The sequence below is a fragment of the Genypterus blacodes genome, unplaced genomic scaffold (genome assembly GCF_046128005.1).
Source record: "Genypterus blacodes isolate CSIRO-AG114 ecotype Tasmania unplaced genomic scaffold, CSIRO-AGI_Gbla_v1 ptg000011l_1, whole genome shotgun sequence".
Taxonomy (NCBI): domain Eukaryota; kingdom Metazoa; phylum Chordata; class Actinopteri; order Ophidiiformes; family Ophidiidae; genus Genypterus; species Genypterus blacodes.
The window spans coordinates 230,090-249,450 of record NW_027466825.1 but is presented as its reverse complement, the minus strand read 5'-3'; the positions used below and the strand labels follow the sequence as shown (position 1 = coordinate 249,450).

General features: G+C 46.2%; 1 protein-coding gene across 1 annotated transcript; it reads right to left on the bottom strand.

Moving 5' to 3' along the window:
- Window positions 1-2,410: 2,410 nt before the first annotated feature.
- dok7a (docking protein 7a) lies at window positions 2,411-19,328 on the bottom strand. Its single transcript, XM_076159427.1, has 14 exons — window positions 19,275-19,328; window positions 19,134-19,179; window positions 17,773-18,003; window positions 15,738-15,938; window positions 13,371-13,490; window positions 10,965-11,063; window positions 9,902-10,704; window positions 9,479-9,641; window positions 8,823-8,868; window positions 8,043-8,395; window positions 7,243-7,331; window positions 6,812-6,881; window positions 3,700-3,857; window positions 2,411-2,542 (listed from the first exon to the last, which is right to left on the bottom strand). The coding sequence occupies exons 1-14, from the start codon at window positions 19,326-19,328 to the stop codon at window positions 2,411-2,413; spliced, it is 2,565 nt and encodes an 854-aa protein (XP_076015542.1).
- Window positions 19,329-19,361: the final 33 nt, after the last annotated feature.

Sequence of the window (19,361 nt, the reverse complement as noted above, 5' to 3'; positions counted from 1 at the left end):
CGTACATCAGATCACCTGGTCGATCAGGTGACGTGAGGACTCCTCTTTGTCCGTCACGTGTTTTTGACGTCAGCAGCCGAGGAGACCAGGGGACAACGGTGCCGATGGAGAGCAATCAGAGCGAGTCGCCCCTGCTCTCCTGTGGTAACGGCGGCGAGGAGGCGTAAACAAAAGGTCACCTCATGGTCATTTGCCCACGCCTCGCAAATGTCACACTCGCCGGGGCACAAGAACCAGACTTTTATCTTGAACAAACAGTGATTCACACAGTATAATGTTGTTCCTTCAGAATTATTAATGCACAATGTGGCAGGAGTTTCCTGTCTGGCCCCGATGGCGCTGCCACCAGAAAACACTCAGATAATCCCTCTCATTGTTCCTGAATAATTGATGAAATCGTTGCCGTTATTATTTCACGGTCGTTCAAAAATCAGCAACGAGATCAATGATGAGGTAGCGAGAAGCTGCAAGGGAGGAAAAAAAGAGAGATCTCATATGAATAAATAAACAGACTGAGCTGTTCGAATTTGTTTCGAGAGTTTCGCCGACAGAGCAAAGCAGACACGCCGATGATTTATTCAGGTGTAATTTTCCTTAAAAGAGAGGCCGATTTCAGAGTCTGATCTCTAAACGTTTTTTTTTTTTTACTTCTGTATTTGTTATCTATAGTCTTGACATTCAATTCCAAATATGACATATGTGTCTCAGTTATGTCAGTGTTGTAATGTCACTGTGGCCTTGGTGACTTGCTCTCACTGCCATTTGCATTCATTTAGCCGCGTTTCTGCTGTATTTCACAGCAGAAACGTCCCAATTACGGCTTCACGTCTCCAGCAGAATTTAATGAGTAATTGAGAGACACTGGACACGCTGAGCCGTACGCTTTTGTTCCAGGTCAGTGGAGCTACAGTAAGTCCACTCTGTCTGTGTGTGACTGTGACAAAATCCTGTATAACACCGTACAACACTACATACTACAGCCTGAGCGTTTGATTCTATACCTCCCTGCTCATCTCTAACCTTCATAAAGTTGATATCTGTTGACAGCAAGTCAGTTCAGCAGTAAAAGCTGAAGGAAATTGTTGTGCAGACAAATATCAGGCCATAGCGAGCATATAAAAGTACTGTTACCATGGTAAAACCACCACTTATAATAGAATCATTAGACAGAATGAGTTACTCCACTCTGGGTGCTATTGTCTGCGAGGCCATTACAGCCTCAGTCTACATTATAAAAGCAGAACCTTGTAATTTGGCGAAGACAATGACGCTCTTCCTTTTTGGTAAGGCAGCTTTATGCAGCGTATTTTACAAGACGAGTAATATTACAAGGAAAATAAAATAAAGACTCAGGGAATAGCCAGTATCCTGTACATACATACAGTATATCGGGTGTATGTCTCATAATAATCCACCAGAGCTCAAAAGAGATATTTACATATATCAAAAAATAAAGTTAATTCAAATAGAATATGAGAAAAGGCAATATCAGTTCTACACAATACAAACCAAATTATACGTTTTAAACAGCAGTATCATTATAGTTACTCCCTATGTGCACACACAGATATGACTGAACCTATACAGTCGATCTCACATCCCTTTTTTTACAGTTATGTTATTCTGATTGACGACAGCCGTGAGTGGCAGATACATTTATGGATGGGGGTGTGAGATCCGCTGCCCCTGTGTGCTCTGAATCATTGATGAAGACTCTGCCACAGATAATCCTGCGCCACACCAACTGTAAAGCAGGCCAAACATTAGCAGCATATTGATATTCTGTCCATTTAATAAAGGACGGATGCATTACTCGCGCCGAGGCAAACGCGCGTCATCAGGTGGAATTACGCGGAGCCATTCATCATCTGGCACGTGTGTGTGTGTCAAAAACCTGAATCCACTCCTGACAAGTTCAGTCAGTTACTTTCTTCAGAGTAAGACTGGACACAGCGATCGCTGAAGGAGAGACGCTACGCCTCCGATCTTCCATACGGAGACAAAAGTAGCATCTTGCATGCGGTTTAGCACATCCGGCTGTGAAATTCACCGCTTCTCAAGCTTTACCGGGGTCAGTGAACTCAACGCGGGACTGCCACGTCTTCCTTCTCCACGCTCGCCTCGGGCTACAGCATCATTAAATGAGCTGGCTGCTTTCTGCAAAGAGACCCGGGATGGATGCATTTGTCCTTAGCCCCGTGCTGGACCTTTCTAGAGAGGCTTTGTGAATACTGAAGTGTGTGAAAATGCAAACGGCAGCAGATGACATTTAGTGGGATTTGAATATGTGTAGACGGGCCAAGGCTCTAATCCCACCATCAACCCCTCTCACTGTGTGGAAAGTTGTAAAGTTATCTATTGTGGCGGTCGGCCGTTTCCCGCTGACGCCGGCGGTTTGGTGATGAAGAAGTTATTGCGGCGCTCCTTTTCTTCTCAGCTCGAGTGTGTGCAGGCCCTCCTCACGGCCAAGGGCATGCTGGGTGCCCACTTTGTGCGCCGTCTCCGTGGCTGCAATGTCGATGTGCGCGTACCTTGTGGAGCTCTTTCCTGACAAGAAAATACAGAGAGAGAGAGAGACAGAGAGGGGGGGGAGAGAGAGAGAGAGAGAGAGAGAGAGAGAGAGAGAGAGAGTGAGAGAGAGAGAGAGAGAGAGAGAGAGCGAGGGAGAGACTTTGAATATTGAAGAAATACATAAAAGCATATTCATCATCAGCTTTTCATATTTCCATTACATATTGAGGGAGCACATTTGAGAAAAGTCCATTTGCAGACGATTTAACATTCTACGTTGCATCGGGCCTGCACTTGTAACACTCACGCACTCACTGCATGACAACACAAAGCTCTGAGTGACGAGCATCTCTGGTTGACAAGCAGCAGATTGTCCCCATATAAAGAAGCATATGCACATGATTCAGCTGCTTCTTTTTAAAATTCTGCTCACGCTCCGAATATCATCCCAGAGAAAATGCGCTTATGCACATCTCTAACATTACCATATTGTCTTGCCGTGCCTTGTGTGAAAACCAAAAAACAATCAAGGCGCCATGGTTTAGTCGCAGCAACAGAATCCTCCTGCAAATGCCATCGTCTCCTGCGACAGTTATGCGTTCTCATGTCCCGAAAAGTGTAGGAAGTTGAAAACGCCTTCTCACAACACATCAATGCTGCCAGAGGAGGATCCCATTAGAGCCAGTGAATCACAGCTGTGATCTGAATGCCCTGTGACCTCCTTTCTCTGGCAGAGATGGGACACACACACACACACACACACACACACACACACCCTCCTCCTCCCCGGTGACAGATTAATGAGGCCGCATACCGGCATTTAAACTGAACCGCTGACATCAGACATTAACCTCTCTGGTGTCAAAGCTGGAGCTGTCTTCCTATTCCACGGGGCAACAACGCTAATAGTGAGCGGTCTGTCAATTACAGCCTGTGACGGTGTCTCCGATGACAGAGACTCAGCTGTCTTTAAGTGGGAGACGGGTAAAAATCAGCTCAGTCATTATGGGAAACAATTCCCTTCACGCTGAAGTAGAACTGAATGACGGTCTCTGGAGCGTCTTTTCATCCTGGCTCTTTACTGATATCTTATTTTATTCCTCTCCTCTCATCCTCTAAAAGCAATGAGTAGGTTTCCACACACACACTCTTTGGATATGTCTTACTCTGTGCGGGGAGATGGGCGACAGTCCCTCGGGCGCCCGGGCCCGGCTCCTGCAACTCCAGCTCCATGTAGTTGAGCTGCTTCTTGGACGTGGGGCTGATGGGAATATTCACGTAGGTCACGGCTTCGCTCCGGGGCCTCTCAGCGACGGGCGCCTCTGGGGGGAAAACAAACACTGCCCCTGCCAAAGGAAGAGCAAAACTATGCTGTAGAATTCTGGTTTCTGATTTCCACAGTGACATGTTGAGTCACACTTATTGTTCTAGTAAATTGTACACAGGAGCCGCTTTCTAATGGCAGGATTTAGTTTGCAAATGAAAACAGAAACTCTCTTTCAAATGGAAATCTCTTATTGCTCATTCATGATAGTGGCAGGGAATATTATACAGATTTCCATGTTTCTTATTTTCATTCTGGGATCTGTTAGGATGGCTCCCTTGTTTGCAGCACCACTGTGCAACGTGTGTGATAACAGGCAGTTTTAGGCACTGTCTCTTTAAAGATATGGGTTTCTTTGGCTGGATACTGCAACTTTGACTTTCAATACATATCCCCTGTAATATTATCCTGTAAAAAAAAACTAGGGCATGTTGTAAAAAGCATATGTCCCCTTTGAAATCCACGCCCCGCATATGGCAGCACTCTCATTCTGTTTTATTAGCAAGCTGAATAAACACAAATGTAACGTCCCTGAACAGCTTCTATAGGTGTTGCAGTTGCGTCCTATCAAGTGGAGCCATCGACAGAGAACACAGAAGGTGTGAAGTTAAGAGTAAAAATAAATATCACAATAGCTGTTTCACCAGAGATGTCTTTCCTGTTAAACACAGATATCACAGCCGTGGTCCGTCTAAAGTGCTTTATCTGTGTAATTTATTGTTGGAGGTAGATTGTGACCGGTGCAACAGAAAGCCCATGAAAGAGCTTCACCTTCATAAAACCTAAAAGCTCCCGAGGATAAAGAGGCGGAGAGTCAAGTTCACCGCCGGCTGCATGAGAGCCATTTAGCACCATGACTTATTTATACGGCTTCAGAACACCTGAGTAAAATATGTGCATATTTCAGCTCAGGGGGGAAACATAAGGTTTGACACTTTTTTACCCGTGTGTGCGAGTGTGTGTCGGCCCGAGATAGCGACGACCTCCAGCAGCCGGGATAAAACGCAGCGAAGGATATCTGAGGAATCTGCATAACACCGGCGTTTACGCTGCGCTCAGCTGTGAGCGGAGACGGAGAGGCAGAATGTCTTCTCACTCCTCAAGTACACACATCTGTTACCGGCTTTCTGTCCACGCTGTAACTCCTTTTAACTACTGCGTGAAGGCAAGGTTGGGAGGAACCTGCAAAACATTTTGAATTTCAGACACCACTGTTTGCCTTGTCAGCAGGCAACAGGCAGGGCCTCATTACCAGCAGCCCACATGCATCAAGCCCAGGGGACACTCAGGCGATCGCAGAGAAGCCATTAGACGCCAGCCGAGCCTCGCAGGGCGAAGCGTCTAAGAGGCCTGATACTTAATTGATTGGATACCAACCTGCCTTGGCAGAAGTGCGGTATTCGAGAATGGCTGCAATTACAACAGTATGTTTGCCCAAAGCTCTGCGCCTGCGGGTGCTCTTAGTCATCTTTACACTGTGACAGGTATGTGTGTGTGTGTGTGTGTGTGTGTGTGTGTTTGCTTTGTGACACCTCTTGGGGGGGAGATGTTGGAGGGAGTATCTGGCTAAAGCTATATGACCTGATCTCGCTACTGTCAAGTGGTTTAATGGGGGTTGCAGGTTGCTAATGACAACAAGGTCTTAAGGGTGACTGGCATGTTTTCCACCTTTCACGTCTAACTCAGGCTTAACCTCCTGAGACCCTGCGTCCCCATATGTGGACATTACATTATTCCTTACCTACACCTTATACACCATTGTGCTTCACTTAAACCTGTTGTCCTCATGTTTGCAGATTTAGTCACTGCCCCTTAGTGGTAGAAATAACACTTTGGTTCGCCAGAAAACATAGCAGACAGAAGGAAACGTGTTATACTCTTTTTGTTCGTATGTAGTACATCCATGATCACACGCTTCACATTTTAGTTTTACACTTATTAGGTCCCACTAATCCCAAGTAGCAAGGAGAAATTAAAAATGCATACAAAAGAAATGTTGGGGTGGAAACATGAGGGAACATTTGAGACAATACTGCTTATAAATACATGTGGGATGTTTTTCACTTGAAAACTAAAGAAGGACAGTCGTGGGAGTCAGTCAGTCATTCACAGACTGTAGACACCCACACAGTCCTGCGAATAGCACCTGTGCGGGGGCATTTTACTGTTGTGTGACATGACATGACACTGTTTCTTGCACATCTTTGTCCATTACCTGCTTCTTAACGCCCCGTGTGTGTGTGTGTGTGTGTGTGAATGTGGAAATGACTGATGGTTTAGTTGCCGTGTTGTGACAGGTGCAGGGATGTGCATTAGACTGGGGGACCTGCATCAGGATGCATGACGCCTAAGTGGCCAAACCTTCCCTGACAACTGCCCTGGCACCTCACATCAGGGCAGGTGTGCCGTCACGCATCACTGCGCTCTCCGCTCATCTATCTGGGCACGTGTGTGTACGAGTGTGTGTGTGTTTTCTCTCCAACAATTGGCTGTTGCGTAACGTTAATTTTATGGTGTCATAAAAAGCAGATGAAGAGATGAAGCTTAACAGTGAGCCTGAAATAGAGACGGAGAGCAGATGTCTCCGATTCAACTGATGCTTTGGATAACGTGCTGCAACGCAACACAGACAGATGTGGATAATCATGGACGCACGCCTTATGTAAGTGGGTGTACTGTATCATAGTGACGCTTGCTTTAAAGGAAACGTCTTTTGTGTGTGTGTGTGTGTGTGTGTGTGTGTGTGTGTGTGTGTGTGTGTGTGTGTGTGTGTGTGTGTGTGTGTGTGTGTGTGTGTGTGTGTGTGTGTGTGTGTGTGTGTGTGTGGTCCTGGTGTTTCAGGTGTGTGACTTACCAAGCAAAGTTAACTCCCCATTTTTTCAGCAACAAAACCACTTCCCTTCGTTTTTCTGACCATCATGGTGGAATAGAAATGGAAACAAACAACCTGACCGCTTGAAACGTGGATCCGCTCACCTTCTGTCTCGTGGAGGCCTCGCCGCTGACCGTAACTGCCCTTCAGCTCGTACTTGGTTTTCTCCTCTGCCTGAAAGGAATACACAACATCTGCTGATTATAGTGAGCCGGTGCTTGGAGATGCTGAGGCTATGGCCGCTACTCTGCAGCACCTCGATGAGCTTTGTCATTATGGGAAAATTCCACCCATCGTTTCAAAGTCTGTCCCAGACACTATAAGCAAAACTACTGTGGTGTAAAAAAAATAGCGGTGGAGTGAAGAGTCCTCATCATTGAGCTATGGGCTAAGAGCCAAGCAGATACAGCAGCTATCTGTAATGGAAATCAAAGCATTTACCCGCACTTTCAGTATTTTCTCCTTTCATTTTCTTGCCGCAATTTCATCTTTACTCAGACCACATTTTACAGTTATGAGGTTTGGATGGACCCACCTCAGAATTCCTCTCTGCTGTTCGACTGTCCGTGATTGCGTAAGTGGGATCGCCTCTTCGTCGCTCCTCTTTGCTGTGAAGCTTCTTGTCTGGTGGCAGAAGAAAAAACAAACAAACACCGTCTGCTTCAGATATAGAAAATAAATACCAAAATTTACTTTTTAAAAACATTTTGCGAGGTTGAACGAATCCCTGCTGATCTGAACGACTGCAAAGTAAATTATGGGAAGGACTGATTATCTGACAACGCCATAAAATGATACAATCTGTCCTTTTTGCTTTCTGTTTTGGGAAACGAAAGCTATTTTAATTATAGATAAAAGCACAAGAGTCAGATGCATCACAACCTGCATGCTGGTAAACATGCATTTGCAGTCAAATGTACTCAGGCACCCAAAGCAAGAGCGATCATAGTGAGAGATGAGTTTAGGACAAAAAGTTGGAAGAAAGAGAAAGAATTAAAGAGGGACGTTGGTGATTATTGTGAATGAAAAGCCTGCAACTACAGCCATCAGATAAAAGAGCAATATTTAGAAGTACTGAGTGTGTTTGAGTCAAGGCCCTCTGCAGCAGAGTTTGGTGGCCGACACTTCCAGTCTAATATGTCATGATAAGATAGGATAAGGTTTCCATATCAGGCGGCAGAAAAGGAAAGAAGCGGCGGATGAAACAGAAGCAGCGAGTGCAAAGGTGATTTTATTGAAAACTGGGAGAAGAAAGGAAAAAAGAAAAAAGAGACGCTCCATGTGAAAGGGAAGAGAGACATCAGAGGCTATGGAGATGGTGAGCAGGCCCCTTACCTTCACTGATCACTGTATCATTTATCTCTTCAAACGGACGCTGCTCATCAGCCATCTGTGACCCGTGACCACGAGCTTGGCAGCGTGGCTCCTCGTTAGCGTCGTCGTGCTCCGGGCTTTTCTTCAGGTGCGTCTCAGACGGCATCGCTTGGTCGAAGCTCCTCTGCCCACTCTGTGAACCCGGCGTGACCCGTGGAGGCGGACGGCAGCGCTCGCTTTGACACTTGTAACAGTTTTCATAAATGACTTTGTCCTGCTGCGGGTTTCGATCGTGGCAGGGACCCGATCGGAGCTGGTCCCAGAGCACGGAGCTCATGGACTCATACAGATTTGTCTTCGTCTCCCTTTCTGAGCTTGGAAAGCCTAAGAGATCAGCTAAGAGACAGGCTAATTTTTCTTGTCCTTTATTTGGCCGCAGTGATTCCTCGCTCATTGTGATTGTTGTCTTCTCTGAGCGTTTTTCTGTCCCAGCAGAGGCACGGGTCTCTATCATTCTCCTCACGGCACACATCTTATTGTACAGACTGGAAGTGATGACTCTGCATGGTGATTTGTCAGCACACTTATCTGCTGGATTGAAAATATGTAGATGTTCTGGAGCCAAAATCCTTCATCACACTTCCTCTGATTTCTGCCTCACAGTCCAATTACACAGCTTTATGAAATCACCAAGCCCCAGCTGCTGGAGCAAAGCATGAATACTTCCCCTGAACATGCATTACATCTGACATGTGTGCATGCAGTGTGCAAACATCACCCGCATGTGTGCGGCTAACTTACCTGGTATGGCCGGAGTCGCTGAACCGTTGGGAGCGCACATTGTCCCCTGTGAAACAACAGAGAAGAGACAAAACATTACAATTCTTCTTTTGATTAATTACCCAAATCAACCCTCTGTTGAACCAACTGACCATTGCCTGTGATAAAACAACATTGATGCATTCAAAGAAACATTGAAGAAATGCCAAAGAGAGATATACAGCACGTATGTGGTTATAATTTAAAGGCTGGAACTGAATTCGGCCTCTAGGCAGTAAACACGTCTGTTGCTCAGGCTGTGAGCTGATATAAGCGCCCTCCTACACCGCACACGCCTGATCCATCAGCGTCTGGACAATAATAACCTCCATGTTTCATTTAGTTTGCTGAGCACTACTGTAAACTAAAACCAAGAGAACGGAACGCATCTTTTATCCAGACAAGCATGAAAGCGAATGAGTAAATGCCCCACCAGCAGGTGGAGCTGTAGGTTTGAAGTATTGAATGAAAACACAAACACTGAGTTAGATGACTTATCTACACAAACTACACAATGTGAATCCAAGGAGGCAAGCAGCATCACTGCACAGAACACGACATCATCACCACACGGAACACGACTCAATCTCCCCCTGCAGCGAGAAACTGCAAGTCAGCCACAACTCACAAAATCTAACATTTGTTGGACGTGGTGGCGGTGTCGAGTGCTGCTGGCTGCTGGGACGTGAACTTGTTAAACAGACGGGACGTGGGCCCGTTGGTTGTTCTGACACCAAACAAGGGGCGGCATCGCAGTCGCGGCGCCCGCACGACAACCACAAAGGTCATATTGACTGCAAGCTTGGGAACAGACGACGCAGGGACGAGGAGGCCTGTTCACACAAGCTGCTACGGCGAGCTACAGGAGAAGACTTTTACAGGGGAGAACCGTTAAAAGAACAGTTGAAGGGAACAGACGCCGTTCTTCAAGATTTAAAGGCAAGCAGATGGCTAATATGAATAAGAGTGTGTTTGCGTGTGTCTGTGCTCAACTCCAGTCAGAGACGCATATCGACAACTCGCAGCATGACCATGCAAACACACACAGATTGATGCTTTACCTTCAATCCCCCGCACACTGAGCAGATGGTGAGGATGGTTCTGGAGACAGATGTGACGGAGCTGCAGGTCTGGAGGGATTCAGGATGTTGACTGTCAGTAGAGGGCGCCACCTTTGCTTTCTTGTTCACCTCTGAGGGGCTTTGTAAGTGGTCAGTCACTGTCTGTCTCTCTGTAGATTCCGAGTCGTTGCTTTTCTCTGCCTTGGCTGATTCTGTTGCGAGACTCAAAGGTCCGGCGCTGTCCTGTGTCGGTGCGCGGGGTTCACCATCTTTGGCGCCCCCGCTTCCCTCCTGTAACAGACTCCTGGGAGTGTCATAGAGATACCTAAGTGATGTTGGCACCTGGTACTCATGTCCCGTAACAGGAGGGCAAGTACAAGGGCTCAGGTCTTGAGCCAAATGGGGAGGCAAGTTAAACACGGAACCAAAGTCCTCCCCGGGGGCGATATCCAAGCTGCCCGTGTAGGAGGAGAAACTTCCAGAATAGGAAGAATGGCTGCCTGTGGCGATGCCGCTGTCAGCAGAACTCTGCCGGCCGATTTCCTGAAGCTGCCGAGGAGCTTTGACAGGAGGTCGGGCTCCTCCTCCCTGGATGACCGGGAGCTTCTCCACGATCTGCAGGACCGTCTTAGCGCCCGACTGGACCACACCGCCCTCAGCTGGGTTGGAGGCAAGAACCGGTTCGGTCCAAATGGCCAGGCGGCTGCCGATGCTGCAGTCCGACTGGCTGGTGTCGGAGGTGTCGGAGGAACCGGAGATGCTGCGGTCGTCTCCCCCAGCAGACGGGCAGAACGTGGACGAGGCTGCAGAGGAAAACATTAATGAGTCACTGATGAATTGAATCAACATCACTTACAGCTTGAATGAGCATTGCTTTCATCAATAAAGCACATTAAACCATTATCATGTCATTACACACATTCTTCTCCCACTGGTATTCACAAAGCACAATGAATCAACAGCAGAATTGATGTCATATTTGTGAACGATATGCAGCATTACTAAACGTTTCTGTATCATACAGAACAGGGACAATGGCTCAAATCCTCTGCCCGTGCTTTACCTGTGCTGCTCCGGTGAGACAGCATGCTCAGCCGCTTCTCCAACTCCTGCGCCTCGTGGTTCAACCGCTCCTCTGACTCCCCCCGAGTGGCACTGGGGTCTGTGGGAGTGAGCACACACACCACAACTTAACTACACCCAACGACAATAAAGGAAATACTACCACCAAAGAAGCATCGACCCTAACCTCCTTTTTCTTGAGATAACGACTAAAACACATTGTGGCATTGAACCTTAAGAAGACTCGCTCAGCAAAGTAGCACTTAGCAGACAAATGTGGAGTAGAAAGTATTTGGCAGTGGAGGTTGCTGTAGAAATACTCAAAGACATCAAAACTATTCCCCAGTTCTTAATTACTCTCCGTCTCTGACATCCATTAGGCAACACTTCCATCTTCTGCCAGCGTTCTGTTTGAACCCAACGGATCAAGACCGAACTAATGAGCGACGAGGGTAGTTTAATGAGATAAAAAGAGACGTGGGATCAAATGTGACGACACCTCCAGCTACTCCAGAGAAACAAGTAAGGACACACAGGGGCCTCGCTCATCACACAAACTACTCTGTTCAAAATATTTCCCAGATGCAAAAATAGATTAAGAATGCCGGTGACAAGACGCCGGAGCGCAAGAGATAAACAATACCTCTGTGAAAACTTGGGTGGCAGCGTTTGGGTGGGTTATTTTGTCTTTGAGAGGGGTCACGCAGGGGAACACCTTGCAGTGTTTGTGCAGCAGCACAGTGTGTATTAATAGCTCTTCCACGTGGCTCGCTTGGTACGCACACTGCTGCTGGCGTCTAAGGGTTGTTGGTGCCGCACAAGGACCGAATGTACCCCAGACCACCAAGGTCGACTCTGACATCGCACCCGAGCCTTTTATTATCGACACAAGCCTGCGAACGGTTAAGATCAAATCTGATGTTCAGTGCAAAGAAACGATCTGGTGACGGCTTTAGAGTCTCGACCCCGTGCATAAAGAGGATTATGTAACTGTGCGGTGTGAAGGTTCTCATTCAGGTCATTGGATATCTAGGAATAGCAGTTGGAGACAAATAGACGTTGTGTTTGATCTCGAAGACTATTAGGCCGCTCTGTCAATGTGGCCATAAAGTTGATATGAAGCAGCATATAGAGAGAGTGGAGAGGGCAGATTAGAGAGATTAGGAGACAGGTGGAGGCACGGCAAGCAGGGCTGGCAGACGACAGGACATGCAGGACATATGTAAGACAGAACGTGAGAAAGGGAGACAATTAAAGCCCTGCGAGGGGGAGAACGAGAGTGGGAATGAGAGAGTGAAGCACGAAGCCGCCATGTATGAAATGTTGGAGGGTGGTGGGCATGGGGAGGAGCGGGGGGGGGGGCGTCAGTGGAATCCTGAGGATGAGGTTACATACATGCCCGGAGTGATTAGGAGGCTTTGGCTGCTCTGCTTGTGTGAACTGTGACTTTGACCCCCTCGCTGTCCCTCTGACAACCCCCCCAGTACCCCTTGCTATTTATTCTACTACCAACAAACAATAATAGGAGCATGAGCTCAGCCTGCGATCGGGCTGGGAGATGTGTGCAAACGAGAGTATCCACCCGACTGTGCAGCTGCCCCGTGAGAAAATCGGAAAAGATGCAAAATGTGACGGTTTTAGTAACATAGAGCGTCAGATGTGTTATCAGATAAACAGAGAATGGAGAACATCTACATCTACTCATGTTTCTGACTTCATGTTTGAGCAGCAGAGAGGAGGTTTGTTGGCCATTATGCAGACAACCCTCTCTGTTACATCACAGTATGTAATGCAGTATTACAGTACTAGATATCTTTTAGGAACCTGTCCAAGCCTCGAGGAGGTTATGAGTTCTCACTGTCAATAGGTCCAGATCTGGATCACCGTCTAATGACCAACCATCCTCCACAAGTAGCATTAAACTATACATAGAAGATAATTGAATTTGCTCCTCGATCAAAGTTAGCATTGTCGTTATCATCTTGCCGATGTTTAAAGGTGACCCCCTTAGCTTTGCATTTGCCACTGTACACTTAAGTCATGGGGTTGGAGCATTTGGCTAAAATTATAATTTGCTCAGGGGAGGTTTACTCAATTAACTTTAAAACAGCTGTCAGTCATAATTTAGACACATCAAAGCACGGGCAGGAATCCTCTGAGTCATTTCTGTCCAAAAATGGTTGGATACCAGGAAGGCAGCACATCTAAGAGCTTTGATAAACCGCGCGGAGGGTCAGGACAGGAGACGTGCTGGACTCGTGCTGCTTAGCAACAGAGTGGATGTTAATTAGCCAACTATGACAAGCTTCCTATGATCAGCACGGACATTTTCTCTCCTTCTTTGCAGCTCATTTTGCTCTCCCGTTGGCCCAGCGGATCAGGCCCCTCAAACACCTCTGGTACTGACCCGGCAGAACTGGCCGCAGTCCAAAAGGGCCTCTGGTGGGAGAGATGCCTCGGACGATGCAGTCGAACAGAAAGCTGATCTGCTCACTCTCGGTGGACGCAAGCAGAAAAACGCCGGCCCCTGTGGGAAAGAGACTTCATTAGTGGTGAATTGTCCTCTACTACCGCAGGAATACTGTAGGAGTGAAACAATTACTCCACAGGAACTCAAAGTACTTGTTTTTACTTAAACTTGCACAGCTCATACATTCCTAAATGTTCTACTTCCCCTCTCATTCTGATTTACTGTCATCATAGGTGATAGTGACGCAGAGATGAAATGTGGTGCCCCTCAGAGGCGTGTCTGACCTCTGTCTGACAGCGCACCTCGCTGTCCATCACAAGGCTTCACCGTGAAGGGGTGGACGTGTCGCACTTGTTCCTGAGACCACCCATGTCAAAGCGAACCTCAATCACATTTCAAACATTCCCCCGGGGTTGTGAGCGCGGTCAAAGGCCGGGGCAGATGTCTGCGCTGGCCATGGCTGGGAGATATACGACTTGGAACTGTTAGGATTTGAAGTTTCTAATTCGAGAAGTTTCTAATTCGAGAAGTTTATACTCCGGTTTAATCACTCCAGGCCGGCTGTGTTTTCTCAGCAGGCTTTTGAATAATCAACATCAGGTGCTGTGATCGATGCCTGGAGAACAAAAAAAACAAAGAACAGGTGGCAGAACTCCTCTCCAGTTTACGACACAATAAAGCTGTTTAGGAACAAAACATCCCAAGACCCTAATGGACTCCAATCCAACGGTGAAAAACAAAACTTATCAGATTTTCCAGAACAGAATTCATCAAAGGGGCTGTTCTTTTTGCAAACTTTAATGTGGTATTGTGGGTGTTTATGTGAATACAACTATGGACTATTTCTTTAAGATGAATCAAAGCAGGAGTGCAAGACTGAAGAAGTGCTAAATTAAAACGCATAAGCGGTTGTGAGCGAGTTTTTTAACGGGATGGGGTGTAATTTAGATATATGACAGGATTGGACGGCGCTCCGTTGTCGCTCCACAGCTGCTTTACGCGGTAAGCGAGAGGTGCTACACGTAACGCCGCTTCTCCATCTGCTGTGGATAAACTGTGCTGAGAGATGTCATATCAGAGGAATGCGCACCCTTTTCAACACGCACAAACATTTACATGCACCTTACATGTGCATATCACCTTCACACACATTTCCCTTTTCCTCCTTTTTTGCCCCCTCGTCAAACATGAAACTAGCTGATGCGTGACCTTGTTTCTTAATATAACATGCAAGATCCGCCACCCCCCTTGGTTGAAGATTTAATAGAGCTAAATAAATCACACGTTGCATTGCGAGGTGTCAGGTTTCCGGCGGAGGTCGTCGCGTGGCCGTGTCGGCTCTGATGTCGACGGCTCTCCGTCATTCTTCTCGGGTCTGTCTCGTCTCCTTCAGGTGTTGACACCCACTCATCTCAACTTTAATGGTTTCATGTCTATCCCGCCATGTGAACTATGATTCCTCTAATCAGACAAACTTTAGGAATACCTCGAATTTCTCAATAAGGAGCTGTAAAGGGCATCTGTCGCGCTTAAGAACGGTTTGGAGGAAGTGAAACAAGGACGTGGAAATCTGTGTGATGTGTTCTGTCTGAGAGTTTGCGAAACACTTCCGCAAACACTCTGAATTGAGTAAAAACATGGGGAAAGAAATTGCTACAGCCCAATAAAAGTTCAGAACCTTTCAGCACAGCAGTGTTGGAAAGCCCACAGCCTCCTCTGGTGACGTCTGCACACGTAGACGCCCTTCTGGCACGGATAAAACACACATCTGAAGTCTGCTTTTTTTTTTTCTTCATAAAACTCCACTGAGCATCTCCTTAATGCTTCTGCCTGAGGGAGAGCAGATGTACACACACGCACACAGCCAGTTCAGCCCTCTAATCTCAACCACGCCGGTTGGCAATGGGAGCTTCACACACAGAAAGCAGCTCTGAAGTAGGAAAATCAATGACAGCGTAACGATCCAAATCCCCCCCCGAATGCCGAATGCGCCAGACTGAATCGATTTTCCAATGAACTGACTCAACTGACTGAAAAAATGTTATCTTGCATATTTACATGGACACAAAGAACGGCTTTGTGCTCTCGGTTTGACCCTCTGGGGATCACATTTTTTATTTGTCGGTAGGTGATTAAATATTGATCAACGCTAGAATCTAGAGTTTGGTGTCCAGATTGAGACAGCTGCCTCCAAAAGCTCGTGCAGCCTCATTAAACAACACTAAAGCCAAAATAAGAAGCAAAAAATAGCTGAATCAGTTCAACATAACTTCACAATGTTGATGGAGACGGTGGTAAACTTACAGTAACCGCATCTCGTCCCTCCCTCGAACACAAATCCGTTGGGGACGGGCCCATATCTGCGCAGGTCTGGGAGGTTCCAGTGGCCGATAATGAGCGGCGGGACGTCCCGGGCCAGAGCCAACAAGCTGTTGCACAGGTGAAGCGTTGCAGGGCCGCACTCCAACTTGGTCCCTGGTAAAACCCCAACGTTGAATCTGTGAACTGATGGAACACAGAAACGAGTAAAAACGCTGAATAGGCCGAGAACAGAAACTTGCGTTTTAGAACTTCAACAAACTCCAGCCATTTTCTTAATTATATGACCTCATTATTCCCAGACTTGTTGAGACACTCTCATCTAAATTTCTGGATGCTTTCATAATGAATGAATGAATGAATAATGAAATCAACTAGGAATGCTTCCTCTTAAATATGCAGATTCAGACAAATTACATGCAAAACTAATGACCAACTAAAGGAAAAAGTCCTGATTAGATGTTTCAATTAAGGTTAAATTTGTCATCAACTTGCGTCATTACAGAACAGGTTCATATTTGGAGAATTGCACTGTACACGATCACAAAACTCCTTGTACTTTGGACATATTTCAACTTAGTTATGAGTTATGCCTGAAACACTAAAGCTTGTGTCCTTACAGGATGATTACTTCAGCATGGATTGGATTTATTTCTGCAATAAAACCAAAAAAACAGCTGCACACAGAGAATGAGAGGAGATATGAGAACGTAACCAGCTTAGATCTGAAGCCCAAAAGCAATCAATCAAAGCCTGTCGTAACCATCTGTGTTATTGAATCAATACTGCTGCTAATAAGCAACTAAGGAGGAAAACTACACGTCAAATTAAAGCGGAACGTGCGCACAAAGTGTTTTTCTCTGAGGCAGATTGTGTGTGTTTGTGGAAGTTGCTCAGCAGACGCCACAGATGGAATAAGCTCCACCAAATTGAGATTGATGGAGGTGATGAAGAGGGGGAAAAGATTCATACGCCATCACAGGGCAACAAAAGCTCAACGCCGGGCCTGTGGGCTTGCCAGGTGACATTTCGACTGGCTTGGACTCACGCCACGTCACTCCGCGGGCATTGGCAGGATCACACACACTCTGCAGAGCTTATTAACACACGAATTAAGCCGACGTGGCACTTTCTCAGATTTGTTTCCATTTGAGCTACTGTACTGAACTGATGGTTTGTTTTGAGGGATTTTATGATTTGATCGGCTGCAAGATGACAGTTCCATTTGCGGTTTTATTGAGTATTCCCATTAAGCTGCCTGCTGCTTTGTTTTTTCGATGAAGATTGAAAACCAAGGTGAGAAAAACAGAAGCGTGTCTGTGACAACCGTGGGCTGAATTTTCAAGGCGGCAGCTCACTCACCAAACTCTCCAGCTAAAGTAAAACTAGCCTTACAAAGTTAGAAATCTCCTCCAGAGAGACACGAGATGAAGGGATTATGGCTGTATTAAGGATTATGTGTTTTCTACCCAGCCTGTTCAGGTTTAACTCATAAGTAAACTCTTCACAGGTGGCACATATAGACATCATCACAAGCCCAGCAGATTATGCAACTAACTATAATTACAAAATCAATACAGTTGCTGAAGATGAACAAGCTTCCAAAGTGAAAAATAGGTCAGTCAACTGCATCTGAGCAAACACAGCATCAAGTGTAACATACATGTATATAGTTTCCTGATGTATATATTTCAATATTTTGGATACCTGACATTAATACGCATCGTGCAGAGGTGTGTGTGTTCCAACAGAGAGAAACTGATATCTTCTTCACATTGTCAACGTGTGTACACATTTATATCATGTTATCACAGATGCCTAGAAAACCAAGAACCGTGCCAGAGAATCATTTGTAACCTTAATAAGAATCTTCCCATGTGTGTCTGAGGCAAATTGCATCCTGCTAAGTCAACAAAAGCGCTGCCATCAAATAATAATTAAGCTCTCTGGAGATGCAATTTGCTTGTGGCAAATGTTGCAGCCTCGAATAAGGCACCACACGCATGTACCGTGACCTCACCTTCTCCCAGGCTGTATCGTAGGCGGATGTCCCACGCCTGCAGGGCTTCTTTGCTGTCAAAGCCCAGCACGATGGCCTGGTTCAGGCACAGGACGGCCAAAGTGAAGGCCACACCCTCGTACCACTGCCCCGCTTCCAGTCCGCAGATATCCTCCAAGGTGACACTGGCCCTCTCCTTGTTGCCGTGGGTTTTGTCTGGCTTGTCTTTGTAAACCAGCAGCAGGAGGCAGTCTTGGAGGAGTCAAAGCAAACAGGAATATTAAGTGTGGGTAACGACACCAAAGGAGAAATACGGAACCAGAAATGAGCACATTATGTTCAAAACTTGGCGCAACTGAAAGAGTTCGACCAGAGCTGTGGAGTAGACAGCTGAGGTCTGAAACATTTTAGTACATTGATACTGTGTATTTAACATAATGTTGATATGACACAAACAGTAGCAGCATCGTGTCCTTCTAGTCTTTTGGCACCTTCAAACAATCGGCGTCAACTGACAAAACAATTCTGCGTGCGTGTACCCTCTTCACACTCTCCGTCACACACACCTCTTACACATAACTGAGAAATGAGCGCGGGCAGCTGTGACAACACCGATCTGAAGAGGAGCAACGTAGCTTAGGTCTAACCTGCGGAGCACTGAGCTGTGCAGACAGAAACTCCACTGAGGCTCAACCGAGAGGCCCTAACTACTTCTGACAGGAGCCTGAGGCAGAGGGGCCTGGACCTCACTGCGGAGAACATTGCCTGGTATTGGCTGATACTCTTCCAGACATTCCCACAGAGAATATCACATAGATATAATTCCACTGGGCTAAGAACACGTCTATGGCACATGGGATTTGCAAGGAGATTTGGAATAGCTGTTTTTGGTGCTTCTACATTAAAGCAAAAGGCCCAATAAGGCTAGTGGAAAGTCCTTATTTTAAATTAATCATTTGTCAAGTAGAATAACTGAAATATGTGTCTTATATAGTCCAAATTAAGTTTGATTTATTTAAAATAATGATGAATCCACCATCCTTTTAAAAGTAGTAACCATTTTGTGGGGGGGTTAATTTGTAGTTAAAACTAATATTTTGATACCGAATGCTGCATTGACTACACAGCTTTAAGCTACAATTATATATTCCGTTGATATTTGGCCATTTTTAATCACGGTTGACGTTTTTAGTGTCAGAATGCCAAGAGTTACACACATTTCGTCCGTTGTGTCGCAGGTTACGAGCGCGTTTGTTTGTTTACGAAGTGAGCAAAAGCTCCACATTAACGATGAAACTACGTCAACAAAGTTACGAAGCAAAGTTAAATGAATAAAACCGTTTCCAGCTTCTCCTTTTTTTTCAGAGAACGCGTTGTTTTACCTGCTACGGGCGACGGCTTGCGAAGTACGAGCCACCTAGTTTTCCACTGTGGAGAGACAGAAAAGTAGAGGAAAAGTTGTTTAAAAGCAGAAATAAAGTAATTCCATCACAGCCGGTGGCAATTTTAGTCACGATAAGCACCTTTTTTCCATCTCTGAATTTGGCGTATCCCTCCACGACAACAGAATCCGTCATCTTCAGTCATGGTTCCTGACAGCTGCAGAGGCG

Bases quoted from the DNA above. Each gene is read 5' to 3' on its own strand.
- dok7a (XM_076159427.1), bottom strand. From the start codon at position 19,328: ATGACGGATTCTGTTGTCGTGGAGGGATACGCCAAATTCAGAGATGGA. The intron at 18,004-19,133 runs GTAAAACAACGC...GACTCCTCCAAG, and splicing joins CAAGCCGTCGCCCGTAGCAG to ACTGCCTCCTGCTGCTGGTT. The intron at 8,396-8,822 runs GTAAGTTAGCCG...AGGCTTTCCAAG, and splicing joins AGCGACTCCGGCCATACCAG to CTCAGAAAGGGAGACGAAGA.